The sequence below is a fragment of the Notolepis coatsorum genome (assembly GCF_963971535.1).
Source record: "Notolepis coatsorum genome assembly, chromosome: 14".
Taxonomy (NCBI): domain Eukaryota; kingdom Metazoa; phylum Chordata; class Actinopteri; order Aulopiformes; family Paralepididae; genus Notolepis; species Notolepis coatsorum.
The window spans coordinates 36,899,878-36,917,044 of record NC_140178.1 but is presented as its reverse complement, the minus strand read 5'-3'; the positions used below and the strand labels follow the sequence as shown (position 1 = coordinate 36,917,044).

General features: G+C 43.0%; 2 protein-coding genes across 4 annotated transcripts in view; both read left to right on the top strand.

The window, feature by feature from the left end:
• The window catches only part of stard3 (StAR related lipid transfer domain containing 3), a 37,078-nt gene extending 27,549 nt beyond the window's left edge, over positions 1–9,529 (top strand). For both annotated transcript variants that reach the window (XM_084329846.1, XM_084329845.1), the window contains exons 9-15: positions 633–725; positions 1,011–1,073; positions 6,155–6,250; positions 6,357–6,436; positions 7,181–7,285; positions 7,649–7,742; positions 7,874–9,529. In XM_084329846.1, the coding sequence (XP_084185972.1) occupies positions 633–725; positions 1,011–1,073; positions 6,155–6,250; positions 6,357–6,436; positions 7,181–7,285; positions 7,649–7,742; positions 7,874–7,981 (639 nt within the window). In that variant the 3' untranslated portion in view covers positions 7,982–9,529. The remainder of the gene's footprint in view (positions 1–632; positions 726–1,010; positions 1,074–6,154; positions 6,251–6,356; positions 6,437–7,180; positions 7,286–7,648; positions 7,743–7,873) is intronic.
• A 1,829-nt stretch (positions 9,530–11,358) lies between these two features.
• Positions 11,359–16,170, top strand: LOC311241134 (melanoregulin). 2 transcript variants are annotated; one of them, XM_084329847.1, is made up of 6 exons: positions 11,359–11,715; positions 11,870–12,301; positions 12,717–12,879; positions 13,780–13,870; positions 13,970–14,136; positions 15,247–16,170. In XM_084329847.1, the coding sequence occupies exons 2-6, from the start codon at positions 12,201–12,203 to the stop codon at positions 15,424–15,426; spliced, it is 702 nt and encodes a 233-aa protein (XP_084185973.1). In that variant the 5' UTR covers positions 11,359–11,715; positions 11,870–12,200; the 3' UTR covers positions 15,427–16,170. The 2 variants fall into 2 exon arrangements, with proteins under 2 accessions (XP_084185973.1, XP_084185974.1); XM_084329848.1 differs by having other exon boundaries at positions 11,866–12,301.
• The last annotated feature ends 997 nt before the right edge of the window (positions 16,171–17,167 follow it).

Below are 17,167 nucleotides of genomic sequence, written 5' to 3'. Positions count from 1 at the left end.
ATCCGGGAGACGATAGGCGGCGGTATTTGCCCTTTTGCGAGCTCAGACCCATTCCCCACGATAACATCAGGTTGGATGGATGAAAATGAATGGATATCGCGCTAATAAAAGAAATGACGATTAAAACCTGACTACTCGTGATTGGCCGCCAAGCGTCGGCGAGTTAACCCGACTATACTCGGGTCTGGCGTCCAATGTGTTAATAATGTTCATTAAATGCTTTTGCTCCTATGCCACTTTTGTGCCACTCAATTGTGGGGTGGCCTGGACTGATTTCCTACTCTTGAGATGATGACAAATACGGGCCCTGTTCTTTTAACGCTCCTGTGCCCAGGCTCTGTTTGGTAGGGGCCAGGTGCCCAGGCTCTGTTTGGTAGGGGCCAGGGCACAGCGACTCTTGTGCCCAGGCTCTGTTTGGTAGGGGCCAGGTGCCCAGGCTCTGTTTGGTAGGGGCCAGGGCGCAGCGACTCTCCTGTGCCCAGGCTCTGTTTGGTAGGGGCTAGGTGCCCAGGCTCTGCTTGGTAGGGGCCAGGTGCCCAGGCTCTGCTTGGTAGGGGCCAGGGCGCAGCGACTCTCCTGTGTCCTGCCTCTGTTCTCAAGCTTTTGCTGACTCTGTTGATCTCCCTCCCCAGGAGAAGGAATATGTCAGACAGGGCCGCGAGGCCACGTCTGTGATGGAACAAATCCTCGCCCAGGAGGAGAACTGGAAGTTTGAAAAGAACAATGTGAGTGTTTTATTTTGGTGTTTTTGCTAAATATCTCAGAGTTCACAGCAGTCAGTTTACTGGCAATACAGTCAATTCAGGTCATTGATTGATTTGAAAATGGGAGGGGGGGGGGGTGTCATCTACCATTAAAATGTTCTTAATGATAATGAATTCACTATTGTTTTGTCAATGACTTGCAGTTTCAGTTTACATTCTCCTTGGAATGAAGTTGAAGTGAAACTGACCTGATCACACCCGTGGTGATGGAAACAAACCTGTACATTGTTTTTAATTTCCCCTCAGGACATGGGAGACTCTGTGTACACTCTGGAGATCCCCTTCCACGGAAAGACCTTCATTCTTAAGGTACAATAGTCCCTTTCAGTGTCATTGTTACATTAGTTAAGTGTGAAAGTAGTCTTTTCTGATACGTTCAGACTGCAGGAGAAAGTGGCTCATATGTGACTCAGATCCGGTTTCTTTTCATAAGTGTGAACAGCACAAATCACATGGAATCTGATCTTTTTAATTCTGATTTGTGCCACTTTCATATATGGTCCTGAATAGGGGTGTAACGGTACACAGAAGCCACGGTTCGGTACGTACCTCGGTATTGGTGTCACGGTTTCGGTACAACAGGAAAAATATATTTATAATTATTATTATCTATTTATAATTAATATTATAATAATTATTATTAAATATAATGATATTCTATAGGCTTGCCGTGGTAGTCAGTGATACTGTTTCACTTGTAGAGAGGATTTAACTTCATGTGAAGCCGAGACTGAACAAGACTAGAGAACAGATGACATGTTACACAACAATGGCAGAGGATTTATCAATATTTTGGATTTAAACATAGTAGCAGCAACTGGAGAGGAACTCAGATGATCAGTCCAAAAGTATGTAGTGCCTTTTTTTTTTATCAGCGGTGACTGAGAAAATCCGCGGAGAAAGTCAGTGTGTGTGTTGGTGACACACCAACTTGGTGTGTGTCTTTCCATTGGTTAACATTATTGGGCGAACAAGAAAACGAACGAAAATGTAAAATTGTAATGACCCTGCTGTGTTACAAACATGATATAATTAGGGCTGTCAGTTTATCACGTTAATTCGATTAATTAATTACACAGCAAATGATCGCGTTATGAAAATTAACTCAAAATTAATTATTTCTTTAATTTTTTTATCTCATTCATTCCATAAGAACGTAGAATACACATTTACAGACTTTTTTTTAATATGGTCCATTTGCATGTTCTTGGTATCTGATTCTAGGGACATCTATGGATCTCAGGGAATGTATTCCCAATGTCAGAAATACTGTGTCTGTTACTAGGCTTGAGTAAATTGTAATGAACCAAATGAGAATATCAATTCAATTTTTTTTTATCTTTGACTGTGAATAACACCATGCTAAAATGTACCAGACCTGAAAAATCTAAATGAATAAATGGAAGATGATTAAACAGAAGGTTTTGTAGATACAGTACTGAATTCTGCCATCCGGACACATGCAATTTGAAATATGATTATAGAATATAGAATATCAGGCCTAAAATGGTTTTGCGATTAAAATGCGATTAATTACAAATCCTGTAATGAATTAGATTAATTGTTTTAATCGCCTGACGGTACTAGATATAATTAATTCATAGTTTTGTTTTAGGGACACCCGACACCTGTAGTAAGGCAGGGGAGGGGGGAGGGGAGAAACGGATGCAGTGCAGAGGGTCAGTATGCGTTGTTTATTTGTTATGTGCTTGTCATCGTGCGTGTGTTTACAAGCTTCAACGCTTTATTCATCTAAATGTGGCAATACAAGCTTAATATTCAACGTTAAAGATCAATGTAAGCCAGTGTAAAGTAAAGATATTGAGCATATATTTGTAAAATGTGCAACCCTAGTTTCACCTAGTGGTATGAGATGTATTCTTCGTATGGCTGCATGTACCGCACCGCCAAGCCTGTACCGTAAATTCGCGGGACGAATTCACGTACCGTTACACCCCTAGTCCTGAATCAGATACACGTCTGATTTTTGGCATTGCGACTTCAGTCTGAACAGTCATATCGGAAACATTAATTCGTCACAATTCTGCACTGGTGGGAGTCACTGGGTGAATACAAACATGGAAGACTGCTGTGATGGAGGTGGTCAGTGGAGGGACAGTGATGTTTAATGCCTCATAAGTATTTGGGGTGACACTCCTGTACAAGCGAATGTTGAGGGGATGTCTGTTTGAAAGCATATCGACGTTTATATCGACATCATATTTGTCTCTTTCTCCTCATCATCGTCCTCATTATCATCTGCTCACGAAACCGCCACTGCATATCAACTTATAAATTAAACCATAAAGGCTGACTTCAGTGGCCTCCATGTTTACTTCCATACGACCACGTGTGACAGCTTTGTCATTGTTTTTTTCCTGCATACAGGTCAGTTCAGGACTGTGACCAGTTCACACTGGAATCTGACACTGGCCACATACAAAAAATATAATAATAATAATAATAATAATAATAATAATAATAATAATAATAATAATAATAATAATAATAATAATAATAATAATAATAATAATAATAATAATAATAATAATAATAATAATAATAATAATAATAATAATAATAATAATAATAATAATAAATAATAATAATAATAATAATAATAATAATAAATAAATATACAATAATTTGAATTGAGCACTAAGGCTTGCAATGTGAACATAGATTAATTCTTTGTATGTTGCATTAAAAAAAACAAGAGCCACGCTAGAATATTGTCAGGTGTGACAAAGCAACTCCTCCAGTTACAGATATACAGTATGTGGGTATCAGGACATAAGTAACATCACAAGGCCTTTTTCAAACGAGTGACCCGCTGACATCACTGAGGCTCTGAAGGAACTTAAATGGGTGGTGTTGAAGTGTGACTCGTGCCTTTTCAAGGATCAGCTGGTATCGGCTGATGCTGTTGTAAATGGCACATGAAAATCAATCATTGCAAAGAGAAAGATAAAAAGCAAAGCAAAAAGTCATGCACTTCCAAGAAACATTCAAGAATTGTTCTTTGATAGGGAGGGGGGTTATAATCTGAGGGGAGAACACAATTTAAAGGTGCTAAACGTACGCACTACCATGAGAAAACACTGCATCTCAATATGTGGAGTGAAACTGTGGAACAGTCTAAATGTGGTGCTAAAGCAATGTCCAAACATGAGACAATTCAAACTGATGTATAAGGAAATTATGTTCACAAGGTACAGGGATGAGGAAGGGACTTGATATTCACGGGTGTTTACATTTTAATTTTGTTTTCTATATTATTTTATTTTATACATATATAGTTTTTTTTTTTTTTTTTGCATTTTTTTTTTTTTTTTTTTTTTATGTTTAAAATAGTACACTCATTTGAGTAGTGGAAAAGGGGTAGGATTAAATAAGTGTATACTTCTTCCTACTCCTTTTCGAACATGCAGATTGAGTTGTTTTTCTTTTTTTGTTATTGTTTGTTGTATTCATTGCATGTTCGAAATAAAGACTTCAAATCAAATCAAATCAAAGATAAGATAAGTCTAATAATACGATTTATTTTCTCTAAAGGTGGTATTTTCTTTTGTTAAAATAAATATTAAATAGCTGTACATTCCAACAGCCTTCACTGATACAGAGTGTTTGGTCAGTAACATGGGTCTCTCAGTCCCTCCGTTCTGCAGTAAACACAAAATACACTTCCTGGTATTATCCCTTCCCCGAGCTGATGTATAGGGAGGTGTAGTCTGACGTCACTTTAGTTTCCCGTGTGGTCCACCCCTATAGGGATTTATCATTGGGAAAATGTATTATCAGCTATTGTAATAATTCTGCCTCATGAACATTGGCAAGCTTTCCATTTTTGCACAAAATTTGTTCCCTTCTATCACTAACATTATTGTTTAAGCATTTTTGGTTGAAATAAAGTTAGTTAAAAGGTTGTTTAATTTGTCGTTAAAAAATAACTACACCAGTGCTGTCGCCTAACACACGGCATGGCCATTGTGTAGTTTCTCAGTGAATGAAAACATAAACGCTGTAATTTGGCTACTTTGGCGATTAACTCATTCAGCGCCGGAGCGATATGCCCGATATAGGTCTAGAACGCCACCACTTTAATCAATGGGGGGACTGCGAGATTTGCGAGTGCTGGCGTTCTAGACCTATATCGGGCAGGCTGCACATGCCGGCAGGCTGCACATGCGTCGGAGGAAAGACAGTCTCCGGCCTCTCGGACCAATAGTAGGGGAAAGTGCGCAACAACCAGGAAGGGGGTTGAGAATTGGCATAACGACTAACAGTGGGATGGGAGAAAAATCGGAAAAAGGAGGGGGAAAAAAAAGAAATAAAAAATTATAGCTATGGGTCTAATACACCTGTCGATTATCAGTGAGTTGCTTCCAGTCAACATGTACAAAACAGATTGTTTTTTCATCAGTACATTTCCGTTTTGAATATGAATATAGTTTTGGTGATTCTTAGTAATTCCAGGAAAAGACGCGATAATAGCCCTTTAGTGGAATACACTAAACACGGCATTTTTCGCCTGATTATCGAATCTTCCTGAAATCAACACTAGATCATCATTATTATCCTTCCTTGTGCAAGAATGAAAAGAGCCTCGTAGCGCAAGGCTCCCCCAGTCCCCTCCTGCACTCAATGGCACACAGCCACACACACACACACAGAGTCGATCGGGGTAGAAATAAATATCAGATCAATGATCAAATTTATATATAGTGTTCTTACCTTGTATCTGATGTAATGCAAAAGAAATAATCCAATTATCTGATCGCCATTCCAAATACTGCTCGTGGAGGTCCGTACCTCATTACCAACCGTTACACACTGACGGGCGGGCGGGGTTACTGTTCCATGCCATCGTTGTTGAGGCCTACCTCGCCTGAGTATTTAAACCCCGCCCTCACGGCTCGGATCGTCCCAGAAAAGAAACTACACCATTCCCAATGGAGTGCAATAGGCGGCGGTATTTGCCCTTTTGCAAGCTCAGACCCATTCCCAACGATAACATCAGGCTGGATGGATGCAAATGAATGGATATCGCTAATAAAAGAAATAACGATTAAAACCCGACTATACTCGTGATTGGCGCTCAAGCGATGGCGAGTTAACCCGACTATCATCGTGACTGGCGCTGAATGAGTTAATTTGCAAATTTATTCATGTTGAGCTATATATTGTGGATGAATACACACAGAAAGGTACACCATGCCAATGTTCATGCTTTATTTGTTTTAAACAAGACCATTTTGAAATGTGTCCATTGAGAATACATTGCAATTTCAAGTGGGGTGGACCGCACGGGACGTAACCACTACACCTCCCTATTGCAGCTTGATTAGTTTGCACAGCGGTTGTTTACCACGTCCCTGGTGTTTCCTTAGGCCTTCATGCAGTGTCCCGCCGAGCTGGTATATCAGGAGGTGATTCTGCAGCCAGAGAAGATGCCCCAGTGGAACAAGACCGTCACCGCCTGCCAGGTGATCACAGCTCCTCCTCCTTGGAGTTCTCATCTTTCTTCATTTATTCGCTAACATCACTGTTGTCCTGCATCAGCCAAAAGCCGTAACCGACTCTTCTCCTCAGATCCTACAGAGAGTGGACGACAACACCCTGGTGTCGTATGACGTCTCTGCCGGCGCAGCGGGTGGAGTTGTGTCCGCCAGGTACGTCAGCAGTGGTAATAGCGGGTTGTGATGATAAACCCGCTAGTAGTTATATATGGGTGCAGTGGCAGCTCTGGAGGTACAGTAGAGCGGTTGTCTCATTATACAGCACAATGAAAAGCATCCAACCAGAGTGCAAATGTAACCGCAAAGTGCAATATTACCATACAATGTGCAGGTGATTAAACTGATTATAAATTAGTACTACTGAATAATAGTGCTAATCAGATGTATGTACAGAGGTGTAGTATTAATATGTACAGTGATACAGGTATAAAGACACTATGATTGTCATTCTGGACAGCAGCGTAACTAGTAGAGTAGGTAAGGGATATGTACAGATATACTGTAGATATAGTATATACAGATATGTAAAAAGGATTATATGCAGGTATGTACAGACGGATGTGAATATATATATAGTGATCTTGAAGGTTCCCTGTTCAATCCCGGCTCTTCATGATGAAGTGTCCTTGAGCAAGACACACTTAACCCCTTAACTGACCCCAACAAGCTGGTTGGCATCTTGCATGACTGTCTTCGCCATCGGTGTGTGAGTGAGTGAATGGGTAAGTTTTGAGGCATATGTTGTGAAGCCCTTGAGTGGTCCCCTATATAAATATAGTCCATATACTATTTTATACCTTCGCTGTTAGTTATCCTATATTTTTTTATATATTTTTTCTTAAGTCTTGTATATATATTAATAATATATTAAACACCCCCCCCCCCTCCTTCTTACAGGGACTTTGTCAATGTGCGGCGTGTGGAACGCAAGCGAGACCGATACCTCTCTTCCGGCATGGCGGTGGACCATGACGCCAAACCTCCACACAGTCGCTACGTCAGGTTAGGCCTCCTTACGCTACGCCTCCAATGAAAGGATGCAAATGGAGGAGTTTCATTCCAAAATGATAAAAAAAATACTGCACTGTTATTCAAGTAATTAGCTATTTTGAGGTCTTCGTTTGGAGAATAGTAATATTTAAAGGAAGTAATCATCTCTGTTTGTATTGAGTACTGAACACCAGACACCCCTATCCCCCCGCCAAATGGGATTCAACATTTTCTTCATCAAACGTATTGATTTCATAAAGGGTGCCATTGTGCTTAAGTTGGATCCTTTCCTATGGGTCTCTCTCCTCTGCTGAACCTCTCCTCTCTTTCTTCTCTTGTCCTCTACTCTCTTTTCTCCTCTCTTCTCTTCTCCAGGGGTGAGAACGGTCCGGGAGGATTCGTGGTCCTCAAGTCCAGCAGCAACCCATCAGTCTGTACCTTCATCTGGGTCCTCAACACGGACCTTAAGGTACTGTAGGTTTTCACAGTAGTTTGAATCCTCTCGGAGGTATCTCCTCCCGTTATGTTTGAACTAGATGCAGTGGTCTGTGTCCAAGCCGTCATGTAACATTAACCTGTTGTGTTTGGTTTGGTGTTCAGGGCCGCCTCCCACGCTACCTCATCCACCAGAGCCTGGCCGCCACCATGTTCGAGTTCATGGCCCACTTGCGGCAGCGCATCTGTGACCTGCGTCCCTCCCAACGCTAGGATTCACACCTCTGCCACACATCCCGACAGAAGCGCGTATCTTACCGCTAGGATACGAAACCTCTGCCATACATCGGGACAGGAGAGATGCCTGCTAGCCATAGTGCCAAAACTAGTTGGGGGGGATTGGTATTGGCTGCAGATTGGTGGCCCTCCAAAATGGGGGCATTGCCCTTGCGATGCACCTTAAGAGGGGATATATAACAAAGATATCAAAAGAAGATACAAGTTCAGAGTGTAAAAGGACGTGCGACAGCGTTTTTTTTAAGCACAGTCACATCCATATTTTTATGTAGACCTATATTTTTTTCACTGTGTCCCTCACTGTGCAATAAGAATGTTGTCCAAAACCTGCCAAGCTGTCTTCTTGAATCAGGATGACGGGAGACTTTTGCTGATCCAAGAAGATGTGACGAAGGTAGACATAATGTTCACCGTGGGGCTTTTCTCTCTCGCTTGATACAAACAAATTGATGCAATGCCATGACTGTAAGTTCACTGCCCCGAGCAGCTGTCGGTTTCTGAGCCTTATTATTACTGGACGTGATGTTAGCCATTGACTGGCTGATTGTGTTTAGTTTAGATTAGATTATTTGTTTCTTTATTTCTTTTTGTCCGCTGCACCGTCTTACGTTGGGCTCCGGCGCGACGGAAGAAACCACACTTCATAAGCTCATCATCAACAAACACTTTAAATGAAGATTCATTCTCTCCTGTGAAGACGATGTCACCCCTGTTTCCACCACTAGAGGGAGACCCCACTGATCTACTGAAATGTGAAACGTGTGAGAAATGGAACTTTAAAGATCGGTGGCGTGGTTTCTGGTTTGACATCCGTTACCTCGTCTGTCCCCAAGGTGGAATGCATCCAAACATTAACCCTCTCACTACCACTCTACCAAAAATGGTTAACTGCCACAATACAGAAGCTTCAGTATTCACTGCCACACGACAGAGGGTTGACCCGTTCACTAGCACACTACAGAAGGTTAACCCTTTCACTACCACACTAGCCGGTTAACCATCTGTAGTGTGTTAGTGAAAGGTTAACCGTCTGTAGTGTGGTAGTGAAAGGGTTAAAGTAAAGGAGACACACCGTCTGGACATGGATTCTGGGATCTCCCAGGACCACTGAACACTATTAAACCAGCAGGCTGCCATCTCACTGCGCCTGTTCTGTTGGTGATCTCACCACATGCATATCGGAAATCACATATTTACTAGTTCTCGCCACATGGACTTAGAAGTCGTCATTATGAACGAGGTTAATTGGGAAATAACAATGTTTTCATGATGGCGAAAATGGTTGATGGTAATAAAAACGCCAGTTGAGTCATAAATACGACCTCCAATGTGTGAAGTTGTAGCTTATCAGTTTATGATGATGGCCTTTTATTAATTCTTGCCATTAGTCACCTATCAGGAAGTTATAAAGTTTCTAAAATATCTATCATTTGTGCCAATAGCCTCAAGTGACCTTCAGCTGGGCTTGTTGGTTCCTGTCAGAAGTTGTTGCTTGCTATACTGATTAAAATAATCCTACAACTCCCCAAGTCTTCACTTCATGCATATTAATGTGACAGTAACCTGTTTTTATTTATTTTTGCCTTCTATTACAGCACATCATGTTTGTTTAGTTTAGTCCGTAAAGCTGCTTTCACGTGGAGATCTGATTTATTATTCTCGTTGCTAAATCGGCACCTTGTTGGCACCAGTGATGCATGTTGATGAACATCATGATGTTGAAACTGAATCGTGGGAGAAACGTGTTGCCTTTTCGGTTCTGTACATTGAGGCGCAAAGGAGCTGTTGCTCAATGCTCTTAAGCACCATATCCAACAAGCATGTCACACCATAACATGTCCACATGCCTTGGAGGATTTTCTGTGTTGCAATCCCAAGTTGTTTTGGATGCCGCCTCTGGCCGCAACCTGCGTCTGCCTTCCCCAAAAATGAAGATCACGGCTGAATGCCATTGAGATTTACTTATAGAATTTGTTTGTTTACTTAGTGAATGCATCTCAATTCAATCATTGACGACATGGATATGCTTCTATTCACTGTAATGAATTATGTCCAACTTTTTCTTATTTCAAAATATACACTTCTATACCAATGCTATATGCCTTTTGTTAAAGGTATATATAAAGGTTGCTTAGATTTAGTTTGTATGTTTTTATTTTTGATGTTCAAATTGTGTCTAGATCTCTGCATCATAATTACAGATTATCTATATAAACCTGTTTACTTAAAGCCATTGCATTTATACTGACCAATTCAACTGTTGTGTATTTTTATGGAACTTTAACCAGACTCAAATCTAATAAAATGGAAGAGTTTGATTATACTCTCTTTTGAAATGTGAATTGTATGTCCAAACTCTCACCCCGTTACCCATACATATCAGCACCCATCAATAAAAGTATCCAGTGCTGATTCTATTTAAAGCTTCAATCCAGAATCTATTTGTAGCTGGAAAATAAGCTTGTTGGAATGTTCTGAACACAAGCCACAACATAGGTCTGATTAGCTCCAGTGTTTATAAACATCGCCAAAAAAGAAGAAAAAAGATTTTACAGCCACAAATGCAGCAAATACAATTGAAATGTCATATTTAACTGTTGTCTGGCATTAAACCGTATGTCAAGTAGAGAATGAAACACTCCTTGATTCCTATTTTTAATTTATTGTGGGGTTACTAATTTGTTTACATTTGGATTACAGATTGGGCTTTTGAAAAAAGGCTTAATATTATATAGAGCTTTAAAATGTTTCATCCTTGACCTGTGATGTCACTGTCCTTACTTTTGCTGTCTATATCTTGGAACACTGGAAGATGTGTCTAAACAAACATACAATAGATGAATTTGAGTGATTTTGCTAACATGATTTAGAGTAAAGATAGATACATTGTTAATATAATAAACACATTTTATTCTATTTTTATCAGTATGTTACATTATATTCCTGTGTTAGATCCTGGGGGTGTTTATGTCATGAACAATATCTTGTGACCAGACCCTATATCAGATGCAAGTCACCCCCCTCATGGTAATTACTGTATTTTTTATACTGTGTTTTATACTGTGTTTCAGCACAGTAGCCTTTTTGACTGGTCTGATTCTCTTGCCAGTCCTTGTTCAAATGAGACAATCCACGCTTGTAAAACAGCCATGCAGCACTGGCTCATCCTGTAGAAATCATCTTTATGCAGACGACACACTTATGACAGTAGTAGCAACAAGGTCCTGGGTTTGACCCCCTGGCGGGAGGCCCTTTGTGGAGTCTGCATGTTCTCCCCGTGTTTGCATGGGTAGCGTCATCGGTTCTATAAAGTCCGCTATGAGCACAGCACAGGCTGTGTGCGATGGGCCTGATAGAGGAGGAGAAGAAGAAGGCAGCATGGCATGTGCCAGGCCGGGGGGGCAATAGATACAGCTAGCGAGGACAAGAGATGGACCGGCTCACATGATTGTGTTGTGACTCTCTTCGGGGGCTGTGAGTGTGTTTTGTGGCGATAGAGACTGAGCTTCTAACTGTACTCTTTGTCGTCTATGTGAGGCAGAGGGGAAGGCACATCCCCGTTGGCTGTCTTCTGTCTGAGTCTCTTTTCTCTGATCCAGAGAGAGGACTCTGGCCCATGACTTGGAGATCGAACTGATTCCAGTCTCTCGGCCTCTCCGGACCTGGGTCAGCAGCAGGAGCCAGAAGCAAAGAGGGGGGGCCGTTTTGAGGTCAGTGGCCTTCAATTGCTCACAGTCGGGATTTTTCTGCGTCAAACTCTCTCTCTCTCTCTCCCCCAGTGTGAAAGCAGATTAGACACAGATACATTCTGGTGGACCGTGTTTGTTTCTCATGCTGTTCTTCCATCTTGTGTCCACGAGGCAGCAAACGCGCTCTTTTATGGATATTCCTGGGAATACAATTCCGAGGGTGTGAAGAAGAAGGTCTCGTCTGCGGAACCCACCGCTGCTCCCAAGGGCCGCTTCTACAGCCGGGGACGGTGAGGCTGCGGAGACGAAGAGGCAAAGTGGTCAATGTTAGCTTTAACCCACCGCTGGACCCCACTTCGTCACACGTCTTCATATGCACGGGCTGTTCCTCAGCGGCTTGAGGAACATCTGGCCTGCGTTCTGAAGACTCGGGACCCCAAGCCAAAGAGTCCTGGATCGTTTCATCCCGTGAACACGTTCCTCCCTGTGCCCTCTATTTGTCGGAGATGGGGGCGGCTTTCAAGAGGTTCTGCGCTCGCTTCTGCTGCTGCTGCTGTGTTACTGCTGATGATGATGTCGTTAAAGAAGAGAAGCAGCCTTTGATTCCGTAAGGGGACCTTTAGATATGCCAGAAATCACTAGACATACAAACTCTCACACAAACCAATATGCACTCATTTCTAATTACATTTGAAGCGTTTAGGAGACGACTACAAAGAATGCAACAGTAGAATAAGAAAATAAATAAATAAATTTCACTAGTATGCACTCTGCTACTAAGGAATCTACCTTGCCTATATTATTACCTACTATGCTAATATGCACTCAAGTCTGTAGCACTCAAGTCAACATGTTTGACGAACGTTACTTACCCTTAGCTGCCAGAGTTGTTGTACATAACTTGTAAGTCGTTTTGGATAAAAGCGTCAGCTAAATGACTAAATGTAAATGTATGTGTCGCCAACATCTGTCTGTCTGTGTCTATCTGCCTGTCTGTCCGTCTATCTGTCTGTACCACACAGCCAAGACCCCCTGGAGTTTTTTGAACGTGAGCAAAAGAAGCGGCGTGACCAGGAGACCAACCTGTGGAGCACGCCAGGCGACCAGAGCCACTCAGAGAGAGAGGACGACCGCACCCTCCACCACCTCATCCAGGCCAGGCAAAAGACGCGCATGGGCTCCACGGTAAGGAGAGGGGCAGGCAGGGTACAAGGGCTCCATGGTCAGGAGAGGGGCAGGCAGGGTACAAGGGCTCCATGGTCAGGAGAGGGGCAGGCAGGGTACAAGGGCTCCACAGTAAGGAGAGCGGCAGGCAGGGTACAAGGGCTCCACGGTAAGGAGAGGGGCAGGCAGGGTACAAGGGCTCCACGGTCAGGAGAGGGGCAGGCAGGGTACAAGGGCTCCACGGTAAGGAGAGGGGCAGGCAGCCTGAATACTTTTACCAACGGATTTCCAGTTTCGCGTTCTGCGCTCTGATTGGCCACTGACGTTTCTGGTCGCGCCAATCGTGTGACGGCAAGTTCTGCCACCGGTTAAGCTTAGGCACTCTTTCGAAGTTGGTTAAGGTTAGAGTTTGTCTTAGAGCAGGGCGATAGAACACCAGCCCTGATTCCAAACTCTAACCTTAACCAACTTCGAAAGAGTCGCCTAAGCTTAACCAGTGATAAACTAGGCGTTAGGTAGTTTGCTGCTGTTCGAGGCGGAAATGGGTGCGTCACGCGATTGGCGCACATGTCACATAACCAGAAACGTCAGTGGCCAATCAGGAACTGGAAATCCGTTGGTAAAAGAATAGACGCGGGCAGGCAGGGTACAAGGGCTCCACGGTCAGGAGAGGGGCAGGCAGGGTACAAGGGCTCCACGGTAAGGAGAGGGGCAGGCAGGGTAGAGCAGAGAGAAAGAGAGGGAGATGTGGAGACAGAATCAGACACAAGGAGAGTGTGGATAATTTCACAGAGAACCCAATATTTTTCATGTACTGGTCAAACGGAGATCTGACTTCAAAGCTAAAAATGAAACTTTCTTTCAATAAAGTGACGCTAAATAGGGGGAAGAAAACGTGTAAGACTTTGTCTCTCTGTACAGGGCTACCGCCGTATGAGTGTGCACATCGAGGCCATGAGAGATACACGTCGGGAGGTCAGGGACAAATGGAGGACAATCCTGGAGAATTTAGGTGAGAGGCTGACCAGTTGAAAGAGAGAAAGACACAGAGACGTATGCAGATAGATATATACAGCCAGACAGGGGGTAACAGATACTCATTGATTTGCAGGTTTTATAGCAGAGGCGGATTCTCTACTGACGGTGAATGCCAACACATCCTTAGAGCGCATGCGTAACGCCGGGGCAGCACGCGCCCTCCTCAGTACCCTCAGCGACGAGACCTCCCTCTTCGGGGATTCCAAAGATCCTCCGCCCGAGAGATACCTCTTCATCCTGGTGAGGATCAAGATCTCGTCAAAAGAAACCCTATTAACATAACATCCGGCGGATTCTTTAATCAAAAGCACCGCATTTTTGTTATTTTATGGGTGGCTCTAATGGGAACTTATGAGGGTTATGATGTCATGCTTTACCCATTGTGCTTACACGTGACCAGCGTTTCACATACGTCGATTTATTTGTGGTGGCCAACGGCAATATCGAACACGTCCACCACCACAAATAGATTTCCCAAACTGAGAGAATGACATATTTATTACCGGTATATCTTGCATGCATTATACACAGTCCTGCTCAGATGGTGTCCTGCTACCACCACAAATAACATAAGAGCATGAGAGACCAACCTGAGGACCCCCCCCCACATGTACTGATAAGATGTTCATGTTTCATTTTTATCTCTCTGTTGTCATTGTCATCTCCCTCGTCTTATATCCCTACGTCTCCTCCTCTCTCTATGTGGTCATCTCCCTCGTCTTATATCCCTACGTCTCCTCCTCTCTCTATGTGGTCATCTCCCTCGTCTTATATCCCTACGCCTCCCCCTCTCTCTCTATGTGGTCATCTCCCTCGTCTTATATCCCTACGCCTCTCCCTCTCTCTCTATGTGGTCATCTCCCTCGTCTTATATCCCTACGCCTCCCCTCTCTCTCTATGTTGTCATCTCCCTCGTCTTATATCCCTACGCCTCCCCCTCTCTCTATGTTGTCATCTCCCTCGTCTTATATCCCTACGCCTCCCCCTCTCTCTCTATGTTGTCATCTCCCTCATCTTATATCCCTACGTCTCCTCCTCTCTCTATGTTGTCATCTCCCTTGTCTTATATCCCTACGCCTCCCCCTCTCTCTATGTGGTCATCTCCCTCGTCTTATATCCCTACGCCTCCCCCTCTCTCTATGTTGTCATCTCCCTCGTCTTATATCCCTACGTCTCCTCCTCTCTCTATGTGGTCATCTCCCTCGTCTTATATCCCTACGCCTCCCCTCTCTCTCTATGTTGTCATCTCCCTCGTCTTATATCCCTACGTCTCCTCCTCTCTCTCTCTATGTTGTCATCTCCCTTGTCTTATACCACTAATATGATTCCCCTCTCTCAAACCTGCCCCAGGATCGTCTTATATACCTAGATGCAGCTGAGGACTTTGTGTCCAATGCAAAGCGCTTCTACCCACCCGACGCGGAAGACGAATCTCCGGGAGGGCTTTCCATCAACCTGCCACTGCTGCTGGCCAGGGTGGAGGCCATGAACGGAGCGACGAGCAACGACGACATGTCTGGGAGCGAGTGAGAAGACGCGAAGCTCGGTGACGGATCCTGAAGATCCACAGGCTGCAGTGACCATAGACATAAGACAGGGGGCAGCAGTCGTCAAGGCTGGAGAGTTGGGAAGAAATGTTCATTCGTCTTTTATATCTGTGGACCTCCAACAGCACTGGGGTTTTAGGCTTCAACAAATGTATCTTTTTCGTCTAGAAAAGCTGTCTAAAAAGCTTTGTGTTGTTTTTTTAGTGGAGTTTTGGGTGAACATGGGGAGAGGTCTGGATGTTATTTCTTGTTATTTCTGTCCAGCGTAGAGCTACACTACTGTTCATTGTTTTGTGCTTGTACCTGCAGGGCACTGATGGTATTTAGGAGAAGATCCCCCTTTATAATTTGTCTTGTGATTATCAGCACTCCTTTGATTCGCTCACAAGATTTCCTCTTGAAGAATATTGAACAGGGTGAATCATTATGACCACGAAATAAACAACCCGCCAGTGAGCAGTGTTTCAGGGTGCACACAAGAGTCCATGTTCTTAGTTACTTTCAGCACAATACTCATAAGGCTTGATTTCCTTCCACACGGTTCAAGAAATCATATAGAAATAAAGAAGAAAGTAATATGTTAGTACATTGAACAATCAAAATGGATGTGTTTGTGTCGTGTCTGTGAGTGTGAGAGAGGGAGAGAGAGAGTGAAGTGACGTTCAGGTTATCAGTATCAGTATGTGAGGGTGTTTCACTCAGGAACGTGTCGAGGGCTTTTGGACGTCGTTGGTAGAGTACCGGGTGTTCTGGTGTGTGAACATTCGAAATAAAGTTGCAATCTGATGCACAATTGGGGTGTGTACTTTGTCACATATTTGGTCAAAGCTTGGCACAGTGTGCCGTCTGTGCCGCACTGCTTTACATTACAGCGTCGCCATTTGTTCATAGAAATACACTGAGTAGAAAGGAAGGTGTAGGCTTTTCATGGAAATCCAGAATAGAAATAGAACAGATACTATATCTGTGTGTTGGATCACTGAGCAACCAAAAGTGATGAATCATTCATCTAAATTTAGCACTGTTTACCGCATTATATAATAAACTGTCCCTATGAGGAGAAAAACAAAGACCATATTCACATGGCCCACCCTGTGGTCTCCCTAAGAGAGACCTCCTTACCTGGCCTGAAGCGGCCTGTCCAGGGGCGGATTTAGGATTGTAGGAGATCCGGGGCTTAGCCCAGATGGGCCCCCTTTTTTTTTCTTTTAATTTTTTTTTTTTAATTAAATTTTTTTTTTTTTTTATTATTATTTTTCTTTTTTTTTGGGCAGGCAAGGGGTGGTTTTGAGGGGCTCAGGCACGACCCCCTCCACGACAGATTTTTTTTGAATTTAATGAACCTGTATGTGCAATTTCCTGCAATATAGAGCCTTCAATCTTGACCAATAAAGCTGCTCTTTTCACTATAAAACTCAGTTAACCATAACATAGTTATGGTTAGATTTATATATTGGGGGGGGATATATCATATTTTTCATATAATCAAAAAGTGGTGGAGCAAGATTATACCTTTGCTCCCCCAAGTTCAATAGTGGGAGAGCAGAGATGCTCCGAATGCTCTTATGGCCAGGCGTCTATGATTCACTGATACAAAGTAAAATAGTGCAGTGCAATAAAATAGTTAGTAAAATAGAATAAAATAATGCAATAGTGCATTGCAATAAAATAGTTATCATCGTATTTAATCGGGAGGCCGGTAAGGAGTGCATTACAGTAGTCGA